The sequence below is a fragment of the Heloderma suspectum genome, chromosome 2 (assembly GCF_057233095.1).
Source record: "Heloderma suspectum isolate Gila_16-S chromosome 2, 16-S_ref, whole genome shotgun sequence".
NCBI lineage: Eukaryota > Metazoa > Chordata > Lepidosauria > Squamata > Helodermatidae > Heloderma > Heloderma suspectum.
Window position 1 is genome coordinate 47,510,840 of NC_139459.1, and position 25,328 is coordinate 47,536,167.

The window sequence follows — 25,328 nt, forward strand, 5'->3', positions numbered from 1 at the left end:
CCCATGCACTTTGCACCATGAAAGGATCATTCAAATGGCCACAGTCTGTGATAATTTAACAAAGGTTACTTATTAACCTTAGGATTAAAATTCTAAGGTCTTCAGTCATTCTGGATTCCTTATCCCTCTGTGACAACAGAACTCCCAGTTCAATGGCTGTGGTACCATGATCCCTGCCTGACCCTTAGTTCCAATATGGCATCAGAAGTGATCAGCCAGCTAGCAGCAGCACTCACAACTCCTGTGTTATGCAAATATGCTAATACAAATGATAATAAGCCAGCATGCAAAGAAAAACATTTTTCTCTATTTCTTGATTTTTATAGCTTCCCTTTGATGAAATCCTTAACTTGGTAGGACTCCTACTTAAATAATTATTTGTCTTTTCTCCTCCTGTTAATTTTTAATTGCTTTATCAAAGCTCAGTAGTAGCACATACCATATACTATTTGTTTTTAAAGACGTTTTATAGTCAGGTGTGCCACAATGGGCCTGTTTTCCCAGAAGCTAGGAAGTATTTGCTAATGATTCAAGTGTTACACTGCATACAACAAGTCAATTTGAATTGCTTCTCCTACCATGAACAAATATTACTGAACCATATCAAAAACAAATATTAAGGGCATGATACAACCAAACTGAAGCATGTTTAACTCCTGCTGATTTCACTGTAGAGATTTAACCATATACTGTGTTTTCCCACTGAGATAAATGCTTAACTTTGGTTGGATTGTGCCCTAAGGCTGCTGTACACACTTACCTGGGACTAAGCTCCATTGAAAACAATGGAATTTACTTCTGGGCAGACATATGTAAGAGTGCACTGTAATCCCCTCCACCCCCTCACATAGGATCAATCTGACTTGGTTACTGCTAGTTTTCCCCTTTGTGAATCTTCCATTTATGATCTCCTGGAACACAAATCTTCATATTTTATGCACAATGTCAGGAAATGAAAAAATGAGCTGTCATGTAAAATGGCACATGCATTAGGAAAGATGTACTGAAGGCTATTATTTCTGTGGTACAAGTATAATGAATTATAGCTAAGTAATATGCAGAACAAATTTAAATATGTGTAGTACAACATGTTAACAATGTACCAAACTCTACATTTTCCAGATTCTGTATCACTACTGCATTATAATTCTGTGAAACAGCTGCCATCTTTTCTTAAACCTGAAGCAACTGAAACAACACTAGTTTATAATAGTCCTAGTAGCATATTTCTAATGGAGAGCTCCTAAAGGCCATCCAAAATTGAATTGATAAAACTCATAAGCAACTCAATAAAACTTTTGCCCAAAGAGTTATTCATGTATGTCTATGCTTTGCCATTATATGAAGCAGAAGCCTGCCCTGGATAATATGGCTTTTGGAAAAGGGGAGAGTCACAGAGATTATACATGCCAATTTTGAGTATAACATTTGGACTCAAAGCTAACTGGGATAATGCATCATCACACAATTTGCACTCTGCTCTCTGCTACAGTCTTGAAGTTGAGGTCCTTTGAGCCAAACACATTTTTCAACCTATGGGCAGTATCCAACGGAGCGCTTACACCCCCACCAATTCCCTTCTGCCCCACCAATTCCCTTCTGCAAGCAGTGGGTCCCACCAATTCTGTTTGCGCAAGCGGGACTCACTGCTTATGCCACAGAGATTTAGCGCTTCCTAGAGTGTCTGGAGGCTGTTTGGGGATAGATGAGGGTGAACAAGCCGAAACTTAATCCAGACAAGACGGAGGTACTGTTGGTTGGGAAACCAACTACTTCAGATGGAGGTTTACAACTGGTCTTAGATGGGTTGCACCCCTCCTGAAAGACCAAGTGTGTAGTTTGGGAGCCCTCCTAGACTCTGAGCTAACTGGGGAAGCCCAGGTGGCTACAGTGTCCAGGAGTGCTTTTTACCAGCTTAGGATGGTACGTCAACTGTGGCCCTATCTGGAGAGGACGGACCTTGCCGCATTTATCCATGCACTAGTCACATCCAGGCTGGACTACTGTAATGTGCTATATGTGGGGCTGCCTTTGAAGACAGTTAAGAAACACCAGCTTGTGCAGAATGTGGTCACCCGAGTAATGGTGGGAGCAAGGCGATTCAATCATATAACACCTATACTGCGCCAGCTGCACTGGTTACCGGTGCGTTTCTGAGCCCAACTCAAAGTGCTGGTTTTGACCTTTAAAGCCTTAAACGATTTGGGACCAAGTTACTTGAAGGACTGCCTACACCCATATCAGCCTGCCCGCACTTTAAGATCAGAAAGAGAGGCCCTTTTCATTTGCCCACCTGTGAGAGCAGTCAGGTAGGTGAACACATATGAGAGGGCCTTCTCTGCAGTGGCCCCACATTTTTGGAACAAGCTGCCATCGGAGGTCTGCCATGCTCCATCACTGCAGACTTTTAAGAAGGCCTTGAAAACAGATTATTTTACCTTGGGCTTATATGACTGCCACTGTTGCTGCTGCTAACATCATTGTTGGTTTTAATTGTTTTTTTTTTTAATTGTTGGCTTTTGTTGTTGTTTTTATTGTTTTTATCACTTTTAATATTTTAACTGTTTTTATGTAGTTTATTTTTGTAAGCCACCTTGGGAGGGCTTCTGCCCTGAAAGGCGGCTAAGAAATATTTTAAATAAATTTAAAAAACCCAAACAAGCAGAAATGCTTGTTTCTGGATAAGCACCAGTCAGCAGAGTTTCTTTATGCAGGGTGCATAAAGAAATGAGCATTTCTGCTCATTTCGGGTTGTCCCCGGAAGTGCTAAATCACCATTGCCCAAGCAGTGGGGGCTACTTGTGCAATGGAATTGGCAAGGCACAAAAGAATCAGTGGGGGCATCATCGCCCTGTTGGATACTGCCCTATACATCTAATTAGTAAACTGACAAATTTCAGTTTCAGAAGACATAATGGTATTGGCAGTGCTGTAAATATCCATTCTTTTATCCCAGCATAATTTTTTCTGTAATTGTGCCCCATCCTCATCTAAACTCTTTCCAAACCCGTTACATGATAAAACTCCCTCAACAAGCAATAGCTGAAATTCTAATTTTATTCCATCAGAAATGGCACAATCCTACTATTCATATTACTTTTCTCAAAAAAGCTTTCTAAAGCCAACACATGGAGCTCTTTTGGTGTCAGAAACCAAGTTACTACTGTGCTGGTGGCAAAATGAGCACCTCAAATAGTTCATCAGGAGCCGAGATTAATACTAAACTAAACCCATGCTGGAGCTGATTGAGAGTGAAAAAACTCCCCATTCCATTAAATGGGTTTCAGCTGAGATGAAACAAAGGTTGTGAACTCTGTTCTACTCTAATGGCACAAGGAACATGAGCACAGCAGCCCAGTTTCAACAATTTAAAACGGTCGTGGCCATTCAAATTCTTTGAGCCAATTCTGAAGGGACTCTGGTGTTTTGTTAGCATAAAGCACTTGCAGTCATTAGGCTGGAAGCAAGAACTCTTGTTGTGTTCTGTCTCCTTACAAGTCTGCCCTCAGCAACCTACAGTAAGGGAACCAGGGCTTGCCCTGTCATGAGGTAGAGATTACTGCCTCTGGCAGCTGATTTTTGGTGTCATGAAAGTTATTAGTTGTTTCATTTATGATTAACTGTTAAATTTATTATTGCATTTTTACCACCAGCGAGAGGCGTTTGTGGAATGTTTTGCCTCAGGTGCCAAAATAACTTCATTGGCCTTGGGTATGATGCACCTTGACTTGGACTTTGGAAGGCCATTTGCCTTTTTGCCATGGGTAGCAAAATACCTTGGGCTGGCACTGAAGAGAATGGCTCATTCCTGATGCTTCTTTGTCCAAGGCTTCCATTCTCTTTCCCAACTGCTCTTCTCCTCCAGAACCTGAGTCTCTTCACTTTGGTCCATTAGTCCAAAGGACCCAGATGATATATCTGGGTCCTCCCAACCATGGAGAAAGCCCATCACCTGGAGACAGTGTATGAGTGGCAGGGAAAGTAAATGTGGCATGAAGAGGTGAAAGATGGAAGACATAAGAAAATGCAGGTGTGTAGGTATAGCTGGAAGGCACTAGGTGTCTGTGCTTTAGAACCATTTCATGCTTTCACAGCATTGGCTCACAGCATTATCTTCCGGAATCAATTGTCCAAGTAGGAATGGAGCCACTGCTATGCAGTACCTTCAATGCCCAGCTCAGACAGTCTGTTCAGGATACTATGGTCGATGGTATTGAAAGCCACTGAGAGGTCCAAGAGGATCAAGAGGGTCGCACTCTGATTGTCTCTCTCATAGCAGAGGTTATTCCACAGTGCAACCAAGGCTGTTTCTGCTCCAAAACCAAAATCCCAATTGAAATGAATCTAGAAAATCAGTTGCACCCGAGAGTGGCTGGAGTTATCTATCAACCACCCACTCAAACACCTTGCCAACTTTATATGTCCATGAAGCAAACCCCAAGAAAGCTGTGCTGCTGTGTAAAATAACTTTAATAAAGGCAAGTGGGACCTGCAACACAATTTTGCAGTATGCAATACTCTTGTCATGTGCTTCAGTGAGTCACCAATACCTTTCTTCATGATACTTCATTCCATTTCCCCACCCTCCCAATTTCCTTTCCCAATAATCAGTCAATATTTCATGGCCACTGAGCATATTCAGCCTTCATTGGCCTATTTTGGGGTTCCCTCTTTGGGTTTTTCTCCCTAAAAGTTTATTGCACTTCTGCAAACCTTGGATCTGATACCTCCCTCTTGTGCATAGATACTGCTGTTTGGGCTACAGAAGGATCCACACTCACCTCTGAACTTTGGAAATACAGGGAATGGGTGGGGCCCTGCAACAAAATATTGCAGTGTAGAGGGTTTCTCTTCACGGTTCCAGCTAACCCATTCCATTTCCCCTCCTCATCCCCCATTTTTTTTCCACCACCCCACCTCCACAGATAGTCAGCATTCCATGTCCACTCAGCATACTCATTTGGCTGTTTTGGTGGCTGTGAGGGGGTTGCCTCACATTTTGTTTTGGGGGGAATGTGGATACACATATGCCCACGCCCAGCTAAGTTAAAATCTTTGATTTTTTCCCATTGATGTTTGTGGGCAACTCTCACTTTTATCCCTGGGGATAATTTAAAATAGCTTCTGAGTGTGAACCAGGAAACGACCTCTTCAGACAATGACAGGGTTCATTCGATCACTGAGTCCTTATGGGTCTGTTTTGGGGGTGTGGGTTTTTTCTTAGATTTTTGGGGTATCGGCAAACCATGGGGTTGTCCCAAGTCTGTTGACACCGCCCTCTTTTGTATGTGTGGTGCTGTTTTGGCCAGAGATCATGAGCACAGGAAGATTTGGAAATAGAGACGATGATGATTAGGTATGCCTTCATTTCTGATGAGCAATTTTTATCCCTTGCTCCAAGTTTCCTTTAGGTTACCCTGACTTTGTGAAAACTATTTGAAGTTATGAGATAATAAAAAAGTAAAGATGGAATGGGAAACTTTGATAGCAAAAGTAGTAATAGCTGCTATTGCTACATTTTATAGGTGTGAGCTATTTTCATTTCATTTTGGCAGCGCATATTGCAAATAAGGTTCTAAAGCCATGCTTGGATCCAAACAATATACTACACATAACATGAAGTAAGAAGCAAAAGTATCATTGTTCTCTTCAATGCCTGGTGAAAATACAGAAAAAGCCTAACTACATAATAGTCTGTGAAGACATATAAAGTAGCAATTCTAAGCTCTCAAGGAGAGCAGCTGAGGGGACCATTGGATGCCCCAGATTTCCCTTGCTGCAGCAGCGGAAAGCTCTGCCACCACCTCTCTCTCCAGTGGCAGGCCGGAAAATGGGGCATATCAGGGATGGGACATGGATGCGCCAGAGGAGGCTACAACATCCTAAGCCCTAGATGCATCCCAAAAGCACCCATTAGCTACACCAGCCCTGGGGCTGGCATAGTGATTTCCCTTTCACTGATCACAATGGAAGGGAAAAAGAGAAAGCAAGAGTGGAAACAAGGTAGGGAAAACCTGCCCTCCCACCTCCCACCATGGCTGCAGTGACCCAGCAGGGGTTTGGATTTAGTGGTAGGTGCACCAGGAACCTTCAGGCAGCAGAGGCAGTGGTTCTGATGTCAGTGGAGTGGTGAATCTGCTCTGGGTTTCAGCTTCGCACTGGTTCTGACTGAAACCCAGAGCAGATTCACCACCCCATTGACACTGGAGCCTCCAGCCTCCACTTCCACTAGGACTGCTCTGTGTATGTCCTAACATAAACGTTGAAATCTGTAGTGGGGAACATGTGGCTCTGCAGATGTTGGACTGCAATTCCCATCAGCCCTAGCCAGCATGGCCAAAGGTGAGGGGTAATGGGAGTTGCAATCCAACAACATCTGCAGGGCCACAAGTTTCCCATCCCCGGTTTAATTGTTTAAAAACAACACCTCCTCAGAAAGTGAATCAGTACCAATTGTTTTGTCATCTAAGATGATCAGGCTTAATGTTCTTCTGTGTTCCTATTAAAAGAAAGACTAGACGCATCCTCTGTTAAGTTATTACTTATAGCTGAATGCACTTGGTATGAAAGTACACAAGAGCCGAATTTTATGTCTGGTAAAGCACTCCAATGATTGCTCCTCTACCCTACACTTTTCATGATGGCACTAAATGAGGAAATGAGCACTTAAAATACACAGGCTTTCTAGTATGACTGGGTTCTTCAAAGTACAGCCCATAATAAGGTCAATCTGGAGAATTAAGCAATGCCACATTAAGGCTGCAATCCAAAACACACTTACTAGAGAGTTATACTCCACTGAGGTCAACCGCACTTACTTCTGAGTAAACATTGTACTGCACACCACCTCAAATATTTAACTAGTTTCTTTTAATTTAAAGGTGAATGTGCTCCATTTTATGTCATGGTGTTGCTGTTGTTGTTTTCAAATTCAGATGCCTTAATGAACCCACAATGAGTTATAAAACATGGGTGTCAAGGCCAGATTATTACAGAGATTATAAATAGGTACTGGCCCTTTTTCCTTTGTACATCAATATCAATGTCCTAGCTTGCCTTTTTTAAAGATGTGCGACTCTCTAACCTTGAAAGGTACAATCCAGAGAACCTGTAATGTCTTACCGCATTTTTAGCAAGAGTGTTTATGGCAGAATGCTTCAGGTCATGCAGTTTTGCAGCACTTTGATTCAGTTAATTCACACACTGCTTTCAGGCAGTTGTCAGAGCTGCACCATCATCTCAAGGACATAGGAGCTAAGACAAAGCTCAGGCAAGATAAGTGTTTTGTTGTTTTGTAACTCATCGGTCTAAGTCTGTGTCCTGCCTTTTCCAGAGCATTTTGTAATAAATAGATAGCTCCAATGTATGCACAGGAATCCTACATATCGTTTCTGCTGTTCCCACAGCACAATAAAACCATGTCATTAACTTTATGCCTAATGGGGCACTGGGGTTTATAAACTCTCCTCACACCAACCTTAACAGCAGCCCATTTCACTGCATTCAAGCCATATTTGAAACTCCAGGAAATGTCAAAAATACTTTGCCGTGTGTGGGGGGCAGGTGGGTGGGGGAGTGCTACGCAAAGGAAAAAAAGGCAAAAGAGTCTCCCAGGTATATAGTCACCCGGACAAACCTCAAAGAACTCTACATAGTGTTGTCTACCTATATCGCCTTGCTCGTTTGTTCCATTCTTCTTCTTCCTCTCCCATTGGCTGTGCAAGCTGGGGGATGATGGGAGTTGTAGTCCATACACATCTGGAGAATGGGGAAGATCACTCTATGAGTTTGTTCTGCGTGGGCCCAATTTGGAACAAGATCTAGCCAAACTTTGTGTGGGCCCGAACTGGAGCACGATCTAGCACTTGGATTTCAGTGGGAAAAGTAAGCATGTGCTTAAATCTTTCTCTTTGAAATCAGTGGGACTTAAACTGCTTTAGCTTTGGCTGAACTGCACACTTTGTTTGCTTCTCGCACTCTTGTTTCTTTCCAGTCTGCCAAGCTGCTTCTCCAAGGGCCAGCGCAACAACCTGTGCAAAAATCCATTTGGTGCCTGGTGTGGACTGGATAAAAAAGCCAAAGGAAGATGCTTTTTTATCCTTTTGTTATTTTGATGGTGAAAACCGCAGGGCGGAGCAAATGGCATGTCCTGTGCATAAGCATGCCCTGGATTGTGTCTTGGTTATTCATGCTCTGGTGTCATCCAGTACAGCTGGGCTACTGTAATGTGCTCTAAGTGGGGCTGCCTTTACAGACGCTTCAGAAACTTCAGCTGGTGCAGAAAGTAGCACCCAGATATTGGTGGGGGCTGAGTAGTCTCCTCATGGGACACTGATACTGCTGTCTGAAACCCTGGAGCTACGCAGCCAGTCAGCGTAGACCAGCAGTGTTGAACCTCTTTCAGACCAAGGCCGAGTTCCATTTCAGAGTAGCTCTTGGGGTGGGCACAACCAAAGGCAAAAGGGGTGGGACCAAAATTCCAGCATATTTTGGCGTGAAGCCCTTCCTGCCAGTAACTAAGCCTTAGGAGAGGCATTTCAACCTTTTAGAATGAGGAAAAAACTGCACGAAAGCTGGGAAACCACCAAACAATTGGTGGTCGGGGGAAAGCAGGCATGGCCCTCGGGGAAACCTTGGAGGGCCAGGCTGGGACTGCTGACCTCAGGGCTTAAGGTTCTGAACCCCTAGTTTAGACAATAATGAGCGACATGGACCAATGGTCTGATGTAGTACAAGGCAGCTTCCTATGTTCCTATGAGTCTGTAAAGAATTCCTATCCCCTAATTTATATACGTACTTGAAACATGCACCTGCTTTCACTAAAATGAAGAGTTCTTGTTCTGTCATATTTTCTTCAGAAGGAAGGTGCATCATACTTCTTATTACCTCATTGTTCTTTTCTGTTCCTTTCTTCACTCTACTGGCTCATTTTTTAAACAATAGAGGCAGGCCTGCACAGAGTTCTCAGAATGCATGCAGAATGTTTACAATATTTTCTGTGCTATTTTCTAGTGCCACGCAGTCCAGCACTATGTAAGTTTACTTGGAAATACATCCCACTTTGTTCAAGAGAACTTACATCCAATAAAAGTACACAGGAGTGCAGCCCTAGTGCGTTTTTAAGATTCTCTCCAGCTCTTAATTCTGCTGTGGGTGATGTTTTAACGTTTTTCCAACTGTTTTACATTGGGCAGGTGGGTTGAGTATTACATTTTTAAAAAAAAGTTTTTACATTGTTTTAATTATAAGTCACCTTGGGGGGGGGGACTATTCGGGCTGAAAGTCAACTCATAAATCTATAAATAAATAACATTTTAAAATCCTTCCACCATGATTCCCAAACTATATGGCCACTTTGCTGTAACAGTGGATGAAGCTGCCCTGCTTGAGATATCTACAGCTCTAGGTTCCTTGGATTGGGTGGGCGGGGGTCCCATATAGTACTGATCCTTCTTGCTTTCCTCCAGTAAAAAGGAAGGAAAAGAAATGCAGTCATACTATACCTAACGAGTACAGGGGAATCTCAGGAGCATCACCATTGCTCAGAAGATATCATCCCATCCAGGAGTCCTCAATAGTCAAAGGAATCCTGGGATGCCTAGGAGGCAATATGAAGTGAGCTGTACTGAACTTGCAAGGAAGAAGGTTGGCTGCCTCTTGTTCTGGGAGCCAATGGAGACAAAATACGTATCTTGAAGCATGCTTCCAAGTTTAATCTAGAAAAAAAAACCCTTTGACCTGGATATTAAACATTTGGGATATGTTGTCTTACACTAGGGGTGGGGAATCTGTGGCACTCCAGATGTTGTTGGACTAAAGTTCCCACTATCTTTTACTATTGGCCATGTTGGCTGGGGCTGATGGGAACTGGATTCCAACAACATCTGGAGGACCACAGGTGCCCCACCCCTTCCTTACACACTACATCACCTTTTTCAAACTGTAATGCAGAGACAGTCCCTTTAGATTTTCCATCCCCTCTCAGCTGTCTTTTGAAAATAAAAAGTTTCTGGTCCTCACCTTAAGAAAACCTTGAGCCAATACATTTCATAGAATCATAGAATAGTAGGGTTGGAGTTTTTAGACTCCTAACCCTGCAAAGTGTGGAATATTCATCAGAATAATGAAACATTTAAGAAAACCCGCTCCCCATCCACGCTGAGCAGCAGTCATTGCCGGGACAGCATTTGAGTTTGGCCCTGGAAGAGATGGCCCTTTGGCCTACATGCTACTGCATGCAGCACCAGCATGCTGCTGTAAGGGGGCAGGGCTTAGGCTTTATAAGCCAGCTCCACATCCCACCCTCTGCAGTTGCATTTTGTCAGCATAGCATAGGAGGTAGGACAGCCTCCGCTAGGCGCCGGAAGGAGCTGCGTGGGAATTTTTAACCTAAAAGCCTGACTGGCTGGTGGGTTTGGGTTTTTCACCTACTCTGTACTATCTGCTGGGAGGAGGGAACTGGCTGATGGGGTGGAGGTGGGTTAATTAGGTTAACTGGCTACAACAGGCAGGCAGCGAGGGCAGGGTAAGGTTGAGGAAGCACCAGTGAGCGCTTGAAGGCATCTTTAAGGTGAAAAGGGGACTCCTGGTACTTGCTGCCTAGAGTCTTGGGGCAGCAAAGGACCCCTTTTCTTGACCCACCCTTAGGGCCTGGGTGGGTCAACCACATAGCATCTGGGGAATAAGGTAGGCACAGCAGCTCAGGTACCTCCGCCCTAGGGCCAGGAATGCTTGCCCTTTAGGAGATCAGGATCTCGCACTGCCTTTCACCGTTGCAGATCAGACTATATTAACTTGATGTCACTTAATAAAATTGTGGCCCTAGTTTACCCAGCCTTCTGTGTGTCGTCTCTTTATTTTGGGGGATGCTCACGTTGTTTCTTGATCTGTCGAACTGTCTCGTTTCAGTGGTGTTCCAACTGTAGCAGGCACTGCTTTAGCACACAGTGGCTAGGGTGGCAATGCATGCTGCTCTAAATTCTTCCCATCCTTGGTTATAATATGACATGGGAAATGTTCAGACTGCTCTCTGTTCAGCTGTAATGCTGCATAAATGACTTTAATATTAGAGCAGAGAGAGGCAAATTTGTCTTTTTTTTCCCCTCACAAAGACTATATTTCTAATCGAGTTATATAACTGGTGGATAGATATGTTCAGAATGAATATAACTGGCAGCACTGAAATTCGACCAGCAACCCTATTTATGGAAATTCTACAGAAAGCCATCTACATTATCTGCAAAGCAAAATGGTGGATTTCAAAAGTGTAAAACTGGATGTTTGGAAGAAAGCCCCAATGCTTTTTGCAAAACTGGCTATAGAATCTCTTTCACTTCTGAGTACAATATGATGGGGTGTGTATGTCTGCTATTTGAACAGGTCTATTAAAAACTGTTTACTGATAATTGTTTTTAGCTATTTAAATTTTTTTAATTTTGTATGTTAAAAAAAATTACACGACGTTTTTATCATAATGCCGTATTGTTGTGTAATCCTGCTCTTGTATTTTTTATCAATTGTTGTGAACCACCCAGAGAGCTTCAACTATGGAACGGTATAGAAATGAAATGAATGAAATAAATAACATTCAACAGGCCTATGTTTTAATTTGCCCTGCCTGTAAAAGATGGGGCTTCTAATTCAACTATAGTTGAACAGGAATAATAAATCACCATATGTATATATGCTGGTTAAGGTGGCTGACACACTTCATTGATTTATAGGGTTGTACCCAGACAAGCCTATTTTTCAGGATAGTTATGAATGTATTTGCAGCAGCAGCAGCAGCGGAGTCAGATGGCATTGCATTTGTGAGCCTATCCCATTGGAGGATACTTTGCCCAATACAATTCTTTGCAAAGTGCCACATCTTCTCTTTGCAGGGAATGGGGTGAGAGTGGTATCATCGCAGGATCTTCCTGCACCTTAACATTCCTCCCTGTACTAAGCAACTTGCAATCAATTTTTTTGCAGAATGTGACACTGAAAAAGGCAGATACACATTACACTATAACCTATGTCAGGAGTATAACACAGGTTGCAACTTGATGTCATTAGTCGGTAGAACATGTCAGTTTATATCCACCTAATCAGTGCTTTCATTTTCAAAAAGTGATCTGGATTAAGCTACTGTCAAGTTGCATCTTTGAGTACAAGGGTTTCCTCCCAGTAAGCACAGTGTGCTGGATCACCGGATGGCCCCTTGTACCCACTTACCTAAACAGTGGGAAAACACCATGTCTGCAAATACATAGAGAGACATAAGTGTGCATGTCAGGTCGTAACATTAGTTAGCTGGACTCAGCTGGTTCCCATTAATAAGAAGAAATTCTGAATGTATGCTTTTCATAAGTAGCAGCTGTCCTAGCTGGGACTTTAACTTGCCCTTTGACAAGTTCAGTCTTGGATTGATCTTACACTGTCTAGATTCATTGCTTTTAATCCTGGCATCTCAATTCATGGGCATGGGGAATGGTATTTAAGAATATATCATGCTTCTACCCAGAAAGCTGCTCAGGGTCCCTTTTTGCATAGTATGTGAACTCTTTTCCAGCCAGCAACTGTAGTTCTATCTACCCAATATCTGTGGTTGTTCTGTGAGTGGTCCATGTCTCAATCCATCGCTATGGCACTGCCTCCTTACTCCAGCCCTCCATAGCTCTTTCAGTTAGACTGTCTAATTGGTGCTGATCCTCCATTCTGGCCATTCTTTCCTGTCCTTCCATTCTAATTCTAACACTTATTTTTTAAAAATGTTCATATTGCCCTTTATGGATCTGAAATAGCTAGAAATCCAGTAACTACACATGATGCCTGGTTCCCACCCTTATTTATTTCTCACAATTATATCCTACCTTTCCTCCAAAGGGTTCAGAGAGGTGAACATGTAGTTACATCCATTTTATCCTCAGAACAGGCCTGTGAGGTGGGATGGGCTGAGAGATGGTGAGTTGTCCAAGGTCACCCAGTGAACTTCATGGTAGCCAGACAGGGACTTGAGCTCTGGTTCTCCTGGTCCAAGTCCAATACCTGAACCACTACATCACCCTGATGATGTATATGTTTGATTCTGCTAAATCTTACAGGTTCTCAATCCAGCAGGGTCTCTGGATAACATTTCTAACTGCTCACAGCCTAGTCACCTATTAGTGTAAGGAAACTAGCGGGTTTTCAGGAACAGTATAGCATGGTTCAGTGTAGTCCCAATGGTAGGGGATGATGGGAGCTGTAGTCAAAACATATGGAGGGCACCATTTAGGGGAAGGGTGGTGTAAGCTCTGCCTGTTGTTTAACCAGAATATTAAAAAGACATACACTAACCTCCAACCCAGCATGTAATTTAGTTCACGCTTTGGTGCTTTTAGAATGCAGCTTTGCTCTAAGCCATCTTTCTCCCACCATAACTCAGAAGACTACATTCAAATAAATGCTGGCACATTTGGGGTACATTCTCATGGGTAAAGCAAATGGATTGATAAAGTTAAAGAAATGGACGCCTCCAGGATGTGCAGAACCTTGACTCTGAACTTCAGCACTGCTGCTGCCTGCCAATGTACGTGAGTGTGGTGGACGATGTGCATGTACCAGAGCTTGGCCAGAATGGGAGGGACCTGAAGCAGAAGTGAGTCACCCAGTGCCATGGCAACAGTTCCTTTCAGCTGCGTCCCATGTGCATCTGCAGCAGCATCTCTGCTGAGCACTAGCAGCAGCTTTTCAGCTCCATGCTCCCTCCCTAACAGCTTCTGTTGTGCATGGGAGGCTTTGCCACTGCCAGCCAAAACAGTACCATGTGGGAGACAAAACACACTGCCTGCTGTTGATGCTGCCTTTTCCTTAGTCCCTTATTGTCCCTTTGTGGTTGTTGCTGTTCATCTCCTGGGAAACAGATGGAAGAGGCAGCCATAAGCGGCCCGAAGTGCCTTTTGAGGCCTCCATTTCAGTGCGCTCCCACCACACACACACCCAGAGTTCCCCTTTAGCACTCAGGCAGCTTCTACAGCTACCAGAGGGATCACAGGGGTAACCTTGGCAAAGCCTGAACTTTCAGGGATCCACCCGCATTGAGTCCCCTTGGTGGATCCCAGGCCCTTCTTGGCTGCTCGTTGCCTTGAATGGGCTGACTCAACTATGGGCCAACATGTACTGAGGGAGTCCCACTGGGGGAAAGCAAGCTTTGCCAGTCCAAAGTTTCATCGTCTGGTGAACAGGGTCCATGGGGTGACTTCTACAGTCTTGGCCCTAAGGGTCCAGTCCTGGTTAGGGTGCCCTACTAGGCTAGTTCCTTCAAGAGAGCGCCTTGCCCCATAGGGCGAGTCCTTGCTGAGGGCGCCTTGCATGCGGGGTGGGGAGGGAGAAAAAAGGCTCCCTTGCCTCCACCTCGTGGCTCCCTTCAGCCTGGTCTCCCTCCTCCCCTCCTCCAGGGGCTGCTCTGCTCGTCTGCCCGCCCGAGGAGAGGAGCAGACCCGCCGTGCGGGGCCGCCACCGACCCGCGCAGCCGCCTCTCTGTACCTTGACGCTGCTCTGGCTGGTTTGGGTCTCCACCTCGACGCCGCAGCAGTGGTGCACTCCGGCGGTCCTGCCTTGTCGGCCGGCGGGCTCCCTGCGCTGGCGGGCCGGGCAGTGCGGCGCCGGCGGCTGGCGGCTTTGGTAGGCGAGCACCGAAGGGATGGAGTCGGCCGCGTCGGTCTTGATGAAGAGGCCGTGCAAGGTGGCGGCCGTGCCCTGCGAGATGGTGGTGGTCTGGTGCGGGGAATTGGACTCGTCCGAGTCCCGGCAGTAAATCACGCCGCTCTGCGAGACGTGGATGCTGGGAGCGCAGCCCATCCCTCTGCCGCTCCGCCGACGCCTCGCCACGCCGCCACCCCCTGCACCAAGCAAGCCGGTGGGGCCCCGCAGCTGCCCCCGCAGCTCTGGGGCTCCGAGGACGCCGAGCCGAGCGAAGGGAGGCTGCCTTCCTGCACAGCGCAGCCCCGGCTACAGAGCCGCCTCCGGCGGCCTTGTGCTGCTGAGCATCTCCTCTCCGCACGCGCTGCCTGCCCGCCTGTCTCAAGGCGCGGGGAGTTTCTCCCTAGGGAGCCCCATGGGCTCCCCGCAAAGCCTGCTGCCCGCGGCGGGAGCCCCCTGCCATCTCCTCCTGCCAGGCAGAGAAGAGCAGCCTGAGCCCGCTGCTGCTGCGCTCCATCAGGGCATCGTTTTTCACACTCCTGTCAGGGAGGAGGAACCCGGCGGAACGGAAGGCTGCCCTTCTGGGGAAACTTTGCGCGCTGCTGCCGCCGCCTGGAGCAGAGCGCGCCTCTCTCGGTTTGCGCGGCCGGCGGCGGCGGCCCCCCTCGCCTTTCGCGCGCCTTCCTTCGGCTGCCTTAATCCCGCGTCTGCCGTCCCGGGTATCACTGGTTTCTCCTCCTCGCCTCTTGCACACGCCGCCCGCAAACCGGCCTGGACACAGCCCTGGCCGCCGCCTCCCTCCGTCCGTCCGTCCCTCGCGCGAGCACGCTGACTTCAGCAGCCACAGGTTAGAGCGCAGCCTGCTGCAGCTGGCTTGGCTCTCGAGACCAGAGACCAGAGGGCGGTGGTGTGTGGATGGATGGATGGATGGATGGGAGGGGACCGGGGAACCCCCACCCCCCACCCGCGGGGTGCAGTGGCAACAGTCATTAAGGAGAAAGGCAGGGCCAAGCTGCAGTTAACGGTGTATGTGTAGGGGGTTGTTTGTTTACATAAAAGCAGATGTGGGGGTCCCCCGAGTAGAATTGGGCAGCAGCGGTGGAGCTGAGGATGCTTCATCCAGGCTGTTTTCCCCGATCGAAATCGCGCCCTCTCCCAAGGGGACGTTTGCCCCATTTGGGAAAATATACAGCTGCAGTATAAAGTATACTTTTTCAGCCCTGGGTTCCTCTTCATCTGCCATCTACTTCCCTGGCAGTTCCAGTGGTTCCCTCCCCAACTATGCTCCAAATTACAGCTTATTTACGTTGACCCATGGAACAACATGGGGGCCTTTGAGAATCGAATTGGCCCTATCTGTGTAGCCCCACCCATTCAACTGTGTCGCCCCATCCTGTGGTTTCTTGCTCATGCTAGACCAGAGGTAGGCAGCGTGGTGCCCACAGGCACCAATGTGCCCCCAGACATCTTCCTCAGCACCTACCAAAACACCCATCTCCTCCTAATTGTTATTTTAAAAATATTTTTGCATTTTCTTACTGGCGGCTGGGATTGCTTCAAAGGAAAGTGGGAGCCTCCAGCTGCCACCATCTTAATTTCCCACCAATGCCTCTGGGCGGGTAACTTGTCCTTTGTGACTGGCCATGCCCACCCATTTTATGGTTGAGTCCAGGGCAATTTCTCAAATTTTCAAATGTGCTCATGGGCCCAAAAGGTTGCCTGCACCTGTGGTAGACTGTGACTGAACCCAGGAAAGTGATTTTTAACTAGATTGATGGAGAGATTGTGTAGAACAGAACCTGCATTGTTGAGGGTACAGTTTCATGTGTAGACCTTTCGGGCAAACGGTTGTAGAGACACACATACAACCAATTCAACATGAGTTAATTCAGCTGAAACTGTGTACGTAGCAAAGCTGTATACGGGTAGACCATAACACGTGGTTAGAGTGAATGTCTTCACTGGAAAACCTGGTTTCAGCAATATGTCATATAAGATATTTATTATTCTTTATTTATTACATTTCTAATCTGCGCAATAACTAATGTTCTCTGGGCAGATTACAAACAGATATTTATTCATAATGTATTTATTTTAAACATTTCTATCCCACCTTTCTACTGAGGTGCACAAGGCTATTTGCATGTCAGTTAAAAGGGCACAGTATAAATTACTAATATTTTTGCAACTCAAAATGGAACTAAAACAGCAAAGTTAATATGGCACTTTTAAAACAGCAGCACAATTCAAAGGAGAACCTATGTTTTGCGGAAACCCATCTCAATAACATTGTCTTCACTGCCTCCCTAATAGCAGGCAATGATGGTTCTAATGGGCTTCTGTCAGGAGGCCATTCAAATCTTGCATACCACAACTGTAAACACCCTCTCCAGGGTGCTCACCTGCCATCTCAGAAGGCAGCAGGACCCAAAGGAGGGCTTCTGATGTGGAGCAGAGATCCTGGTCAGGCTCATATGGGGACAGGGGATGTATATCCTAAAGTATTCTGGTCTTAGGTTGCTTAGGGCTTTAAAGGTAAAAGATAGCATCTTGAGCCCAAAACCAAAGTGATAATAAGTGAAGGTGGCAGAGGATTGGTGCGTGTAACATGATATGAATGGGCAAGCCCGTATCTGAATCTTTCCAGTCACATTCTGGACCAATGGAAGCTTCTGGACTGTCTTCAAGGGTAGCCCCACATAAAGTAGATTATAGTAATCTAACCTGGTTGTGACAAGAGCATGAATCGCTGAAGCCAGGTCTGTTTTCTCCAGAACAATTGGCATCAAAGACGGGGTTGGTAAAAAAAAGTACTTCTGGCCACTGCTGTCACCCTGGTGTCCAGGTGCAGGTCTAGAGAGTGCTTCCAGATGGTGAACCCGCAGCTTCAGGGGGATATGATGAATTATCTTTGACATCTTTAGACATTTAAGAAGACATTCATTTAGACAGAGTAGCAACATGGCAGCTGGATGATGTGCATTCATTATAGTACATGCAGAGGGCTTTTTCTGTGCAGGGTTCCTGGTCATGGAAAGGGAGCCTTCTCCATGTGCACGAGGGCATATTACACAGTGAATGAGCATAGGTCAGGTCAGGAGTGACTACCTCGATGCTGCTCCCCGCCCCTTCATTCTTCCTGAATGTCTGTCTGATGAAGGTTCACAGTCTGAGAAAAGGCTGCCCCATCTCCATCCATGGCATACCTATCTATGTCTGGGTCAGTGAAAAACGTTAATTCCTCCACATAATTAACATGGCTTCCTGGTAACCAAGCTCTCATGTAAACAACCCAGCTGTATTTGTTTCAAATCACTGAATGCGGAGAGACAATTCTGACATAAATAACCCAGAGCAGACCACATGGAAGATGTAACGTTTGACCGGGTGCACACCCGAATATTACCACACAGCTTTTTTGCAAGCCTACAAGCCATGGGTGGGATGGTGCTGAGAAGGGGAGGCCACAAGCCAGATCCAAAGGTGCAGCAGGCAACATTTGGCCCATGGGCCAGAAGTTTTCTACCCGTGCAGTAAATTAATCCTTTAAATTTAAATAATAGGTTACTGGCAACAATACCTCCAAGTGTCCTCTTTGTTGTTCCTTTGACTTAGCTTTTTACAGTAGGCACGTCCTAGTTTTATTTTTACACACATTTTAAAGGCACTTAGATAAGAGTGCTACATAAGTACTGTGTTCCTAATAAGTGAATAATTAATGAAGCAGATCCAGACATACAAATATAATAATGATGGTATGTCAGCAGCCATTCAGAGAAAGATGTCGTGTTACAGTGCATGACAAATTGAACAAGGAGCAACATTGTGAAATGGCTCAAAATACCCACTTTAGTTTTTATTCTATACAATAATTTTCCAAGACTTGGAAGGTATTAGTACCATGCTGGAAATACTACGTTCAGAACACTGTGATCTGTTTAAGATGTATATTGATAAGATGGAAAGAATACAGAAGGGAGCTGCAAGGATAATAATGCAACTAGAAGATAAATCATATGACAAAGTACTGACTCAGTTTAGACCAAATAAAAGATAAGGGGGAATATGTGGATGGCTTCATATATTTAAACAATGGGGAGTAGTTGTCCACTCTATCTACTGAGAGTTTAAAGAAGAGCAAGGTAAATTTAGATTCCAAGAATAATACTGCCTAGAATAGTTTTGAGATGTTCTTCAAGAGGAAATTGAAGACATCAGGTGGGAATCAGTGGGTTAAAGAGATCCTTTCCTAGGATAAGCTTTCCTGGCTTTGGACCAGACTAGATACCCAGACTAAACTCCAGCTCTTTGATTCAATGAATAATTATTCTGGAGCTTATTAAACTAGGCCTGAACACTGGGTAAGACAAAGACTGGGTTTGCACAACACGCTAACCCACACTCAGTGGTTGAATGTGGGCTGTTGTTGAACTATGGGTTGTTTGTTGAACTGTGGGTTAGTGTGTTGTCTGAACCCAGGACATTTTCTGCAGGGTGGCTTATTTTTCTGAAACAAGCCACCTTCGAACCATGGTTGTTGGGTGATTCAGGGTGATTAACAAGCCACCCTGCAGAAAATGTCTTGGGTTCAGACAACACGCTAACAGTTCAACAAAGAATTCATGGTTCAACAAAAACCCACACTGAACTACTGAGTGTGGGTTAGTGTGTTGTGTGAATATCCCCATTGAGCTTGGTTTGTTTTTTGAGAAAGTATTTATTTATTTATTTATTTATTTATTTCTATACCGCCCAATAGCCGAAGCTCTCTGGGTAGTTCACAAAAATTAAAACCAAACAGCACACAATAAAACAATTTAAAATATATAGAACATTAAAACCACAATATAACAATACAACCACAATAAAACCTAGCAGCAGTGCAGGAGTTTAAAATCTTAGATCTGCTATCACTGCAGTTACAACATTGCACACCATTGCGGGTTTGTTCTCACAGAGGGGGAAATAAGCCACAGTGGCTTATTTCCCCCTCTGTGATTGTGTGAACCCAGTCTATATATTGTTACGGGTTTCCTATCAGAGTTTTGTATCAGTTTGGGCTGCCCTGAGGCAATACCTCTTAAGACCTGACAAAAGTCTATTGGTAGACTGTAATATTTAGGTGATGTGTCTAGATGGAGCAAAAATGGCCCAAGAAGGCATAAGTCTGCCTTCCCCAGCTTGGTACTGGCTGGGGATGATGGGAAGTGCAGTCCAATACATCTGGAGGGACTGGTTGGGGGAGGTTAGCATAGGTGATGGGTGGGGATGACTCATCTTTATTCCCTCACTAACTAGAGGGAGTGGGGTGGGGCATCAGAACCAGATGTCTGTGCAAAAGAAACAAAAATACAAGATAGCACTTTTAAGTCAGACAGAGCTGAAGGCCTGGTTTACATGTAATGACAACCTTGTGTATGAGTGGTCATTGAATCATGGGTCTTTGTTGAATTGTGTGTTGTTATGTGTGAACCCTACACTGGTTGGGTTGTTAACCACAAACAACCCAGGAAGGGAACCCATGGTTTGTTGTTGGGTTATAAACTCTGGGTTGTTCATGGTTAACAACCCATAGTTAAACCATAGTGCAGGCCTTGCACGTAACAACAACCCATGATTTAATGACAACCTATACTGAACCCATACTCCGGTTTGTCATTACATGTGAACCAGGTCGAAGACAGAATCAAAGGACCAAGGTGGAGCTCTGGAACATCTCAGGGTGCATGTTGTCTCCCTGGAAGCTCTGATGTGGCGGCAGCAGACTTTGGAATGTTAAGTAATGGGCTGGATGAGCTTGATCTCATCTGATCTTGGAAGCTAAGCAGGGTCAGCCCTGGTTAGTACTTGGATGGGAGACCACCTGGGAATCAGGCTTCCTGCATTGAGCAGGGGGTTGGACTCAATGGTCTTGTAGGCCCCTTCCAACCCTATGATTCTATCTAACTTATATGATAAGTTGTGCCCTTCTGTCTATGCTCAGCCTGTATATTTCTAAATAAATGCAGATATTACAAAACATCAGATGACTCCAGTGACCTTGTTCCAAAGGGGACACCAAACCTGGGATAAGTACTGTGCCCTTGGAAATTCTCACGTGTAACAATATGTAAAGTGATGTGGCATCGTGGGTTAAGAGTAATGGAGGGTAAGAATTTCACTTCAGCTTGGTTTTGATCAGAATTTACAAAAATTCACAAACTTCTTCACATTAAGAATGGAAAGGATTTGAGATTAAAAACACTTGAATGTGGGAGAAACAGAAACTGACAATCATCCCTCTAGGCAGAAGGCTTTGGGTGTTTCCTTGCCATGCAGCAAAAGAATGCAACATTTCTAATTGCTTCTGTGATAAGATCTCACCCAAAATGGAGCAGTTTGCAGCTCCTCCAATTAGGAGATGTACAAACATCTGATGTGGGGAAATCTTGCCCTTTCCCTGGGCAGGGGAGATGCAACTGCCTTTTCACTGACATAATGTGGTTGTAGAGGAATGGGAAGCATGAGATATTTTGATGCATCCTGTTCCTGTGTGGCAAGATAACAGCTGAAGCCACTTTGGGCAAAGGAATGAATGGAAAAGAAAGGTTCCTCCTGTGCAAGCACTGGGTCATTACTGACCCCTAGACAGCCGCCTGCTTACGCTGGCATTTTCATGGCAGACTATAGCATGGTGGTTTGCCATTGCCTTCCCCAGTCGTGACTACCTTTCCCGCAGCAAGCTGGGTACTCATTTCACCAACCTCGGAAGGATGGAAGGCTGAGTCGATCTGAGCCGGCTACCTGGGAACCGGCTTCCACTGGGATCAAACTCAGGTAGTGGGGAGAGTTTCGGTTGCAATACTGCCGCCTACCACTCTGCGCCACATGAGGCTCTTGCAAAAAGAGCAGGGGGGAGTTAACTGACATGATGAATGAATAAAGGTGACAAGATGGTGCTCCAGAAATATCTGCAGGTAAAGCGGACTTTGGAGGAGAAATGGGAATGAGAAGGAAATAAGCTTGACTGATGGAGAGGGAGAGAGAAGTCTGGAACAAGCAGCAGCTGCAGTGTGGTAGAAGTCAAGAGAGAGAGAGGCAATGGTTGGATTTTTCAACGCAGCTATGATTTTCCTATAATTTCATGTAGGGTTGCCAGGTCCTCACTGAAAATGGTGTCTAAATCTTTAAATGCTCTGACATACCAGGGAACTGAGGTGCTCTGAGGAAAAATTCGTTGATTGATTGTATTTCTTTGCCACCTTTCTGAAGCCAACCAAGGTAGTTTACAAAAATTTCAGAAAATAGAAACCACAATCAGATAAAAACATAAAACATTAAGAACAACCTTTAAAAAGCCATAAAAACAATTTTAAAAGCCAAGTTAAAAAGATGTGTCTTGGCTCCTTTCTAGAGAGTGAGGACTACTCACAGCTCCAAAGGGAGTGCGTTCCAGAGTTTAGGAGAAACACAGGAGAAACTAGAAGAGGATGCAGTGCTTTTTGCTTGATTTCTTCCACCCTTGTACACCCCTCTTCCATTCCTACTAGGGGGCAAAAATAGAACCCTGCTGGCTCCAGCCAACAGTGGAGATGGATATGCAAGGGGACCAGTAGAAGAATAGGACAGAATGTTTGTTACAACTACAGCATCTTTTCTCAGTGCTTTTCAGTGTTCACAGGCATTGGCACCATCTCCAATTATTACCTGGCAACAACATTACTGTATCATGTGACATATCATGGAATAAAAGCTGTTTCCTCAAATAAGGGACATATTCTGGCCTGCATGGAAAGTCTGGATATGCAAAACAGTCTTATGAGTCTGCTGACGAACAACCATGAATGGGTCTCATCCCTATGATTTTGTGAAGCCTGATTAGGGTCTGGGATCTGACAAACAAATGTTAATGTTTCTTAATGGCTGTGGCTGATATGTTGAAAGTGGGATCTGCCTTGCCTTGCCTTGCCAAGGTGGGATCTGAGCCAGTACTTGGCTGATTGTGTGAGAAATGCAGGTCTGTTAACCATGAATCCCAAAATCTGATAGCCCCTCAAAATGGGTGCCAAAGCTTTGTGCTGGTGTTGTGCCACAAACCTGGAGTTTTGTGCTGCCATCTCTTTGTGTAGCCTTTCCCAACCTTGGTGGGACTACAACTCATCGTGGCCATGCTGGCTGGGGTGATAGGAATCATAGTCAAACAACATCAGCTTTATCAACCATCCCAGTCACTGAGGTCAACAGATAGCATGTTCCTGATGGACATGGACCTATGGGACAATTGGGGTCCACCTGGAGAAAAGCCTTCAGTATTGTGGCCCACTGTCTATGGAACTTTCTGTTGGTTCCTGCCTCTGGAAGTCAGGCAGGAACCAACATTGTGTTGGTTCCAGTGCCTCCTGAAAACACCTTTATTTCAGGAAGCCTTCGTTGACTGACAAGCCACAGTTTTTACTGGTATTGTTTTTTAAACTAACAAATGTTTAATAAGGTGTTTTATTCTTTTAGTATTCTATTATTTTATTATTTTATTTATTATTATTTTATTCTATTTAGTATTCCTTCAGTATTGTGGCCCACTGTCTATGGAACTTTCTGTTGGTTCCTGCCTCTGGAAGTCAGGCAGGAACCAACATTGTGTTGGTTCCAGTGCCTCCTGAAAACACCTTTATTTCAGGAAGCCTTCGTTGACTGACAAGCCACAGTTTTTACTGGTATTGTTTTTTAAACTAACAAATGTTTAATATGGTGTTTTATTCTTTTATCTTTTTATCTTTCATTGTTCACCCCTCCAGAATCTGTTTAGATGTGAAGCGGTATATAAATGTTGTAAAGAAACAAACATCTGGGGATGCAAGGTTGGAAAAAGCTATTTAGTGTGTACCTCACAGATTTCAGGGTTTGTTGTTAACAGAGCTGAGAAATAACATTTACACAGTTTTATAAATCAGAGACAGCAAGGGAAGAGGAAAAAGCTGTGAGATGGCTGAAGGCAAAGCACCTTGGAGTGCGCTCGCTCGCTCGCTCGCTCTCTCTCTCACACACACACACACACACACACACACACGGGATCTGCAGGGAAGTGGATGGGCTACCCTATAGGGAGTGATTCTTTGCTTCCACAAGCTCTGCTTGTACATATGTAAATAAAGCAAAGATTGGAAAGATGCTGTAAGTATCCTTTGTTCACTCATTCAAAGGAAACAAAACCTGGCAGTCACTGCCCCTGGAACTTCCCATCCCTTGGGGAAGTGGGGAGTGTGTAACAATGGTTTATGGAAGAGTTTCCTATATGATGAGACAGACTGAACAGAAACAAAGAAGCAGCAATGAATTAAAGGATTTTCATGGGCCAAAGCCCAACATTGTGCAAACAAAGCTCACAGCAAGAGAAGCATTCAATCAGTGTCTTTGTTGTTTTTAAGAGGTTCTATTGATCATTGGTTTTACAGCCAGAAGCTGCAAGCACAATGCAGAAAAGCAGAAGCAAAGTAATGACAGCAGCAGCAGCAGCAACAACAATAATAATGGGTTATATCCAATGGTAGCTTTGCACTAGCAGAAAGTGCTTGCACTTGTGTGAGATGGGATATAATCTTTCCCCCAACCTATCTACTGCAGCCCTCTCAGCCCTATCCCATACTGTTCCAAAGAGTCCTCCATCCCCCAGGAGCAGCTTATAGGGATATGTGGGGAGGGGGGAGCTATAACGGCTAGGGGAACCAGCAAAAATTGTGTGCCCTGCCTTGCACCAGCAAAAATGCTTTCCCCTACCACAAAGACACCATTGGATACAGCACCAAAATAATTAAAATTAATAATAATATGGAAACATAGCAGATTCACACACAACCCATAGTGCTATATATTGTAGCACTTGTGTAGTGTTATTGCTAGGCATTTTCTTTTTGACAGCTGCCAAATTCTAATAGCCTAAAACAGACAAATAAATAGATACCAGTTTTGGCTTTTCTAGTATATAAAATACATAATGCAACCTTATATCTGAGTGATACAGAAATCAACCTGGAATTCACCTTGGGAGTCCTAATCCTATTCATTACTTGACCCTTTCACTGAAATACTTAGAAAAATAAAAAGTGTTGGGATTAATATATCAAATTTTGGATTTGAAGGTGTTATATAACATTTCCTTGCCAACATACCCAAATGTCTGTCACTTTAGGGTTCCTTCCTGCTTAACAGATCTCTAGCAGCTCTGTCTCATTCACTCTTTACCTTCTTCTGTTGTACATTCCCCATCGTGTGGCTACTTCCATTCATTTTAAAAGGAATTCCTATGCTGATGTGGCACTCCAAGCAAAATTTCAAGACTTGATGGAAATGGCTCAGTTTGAGTCAAAGTGGATCTATCTTTTCTTTCAGTGTTGATTCATTTTAGAGTTGGTTTGAGCTACCTGATTGCAGCTCATGTTGCAGTTTTTAATCTCGGGGGAGAGAGAGTAGAAACTTCTCTTATATGCTTCTAGCCAGTGTTGGTTATCTCTGTACCTCCTCCTACCATCTCTCCAAACGTTTTTTCCCCTTTGCAACTGCTGGTGCTCAAAGCCCCTCCTGTTTATGTCGCAGCTATGTTGCCCTTTCATGCAATCACTGTTTCCAAGGGATCCAACAGCACACAGCAACGTTTTATCAAACAATAGTACAGGGCAGTTTCCAGATTA

At 44.7% G+C, this 25,328-nt stretch overlaps 1 protein-coding gene across 3 annotated transcripts in view; it reads right to left on the reverse strand.

The window, feature by feature from the left end:
• PDE8B (phosphodiesterase 8B) overlaps window positions 1-25,094 on the reverse strand; it is a 100,759-nt gene extending 75,665 nt beyond the window's left edge. The window contains exon 1 of one of the 3 annotated variants that reach the window (XM_084833405.1): window positions 24,883-25,094. In XM_084833405.1, coding sequence (XP_084689531.1) covers window positions 24,883-24,927 — 45 coding nt within the window. In that variant the 5' untranslated portion in view covers window positions 24,928-25,094. Of the gene's footprint in view, window positions 1-14,508; window positions 15,404-24,882 lie in introns of those variants that run through there. The other 2 variants (XM_084833403.1, XM_084833404.1) reach the window with 2 other exon arrangements.
• Between the last annotated feature and the right edge of the window lie 234 nt (window positions 25,095-25,328).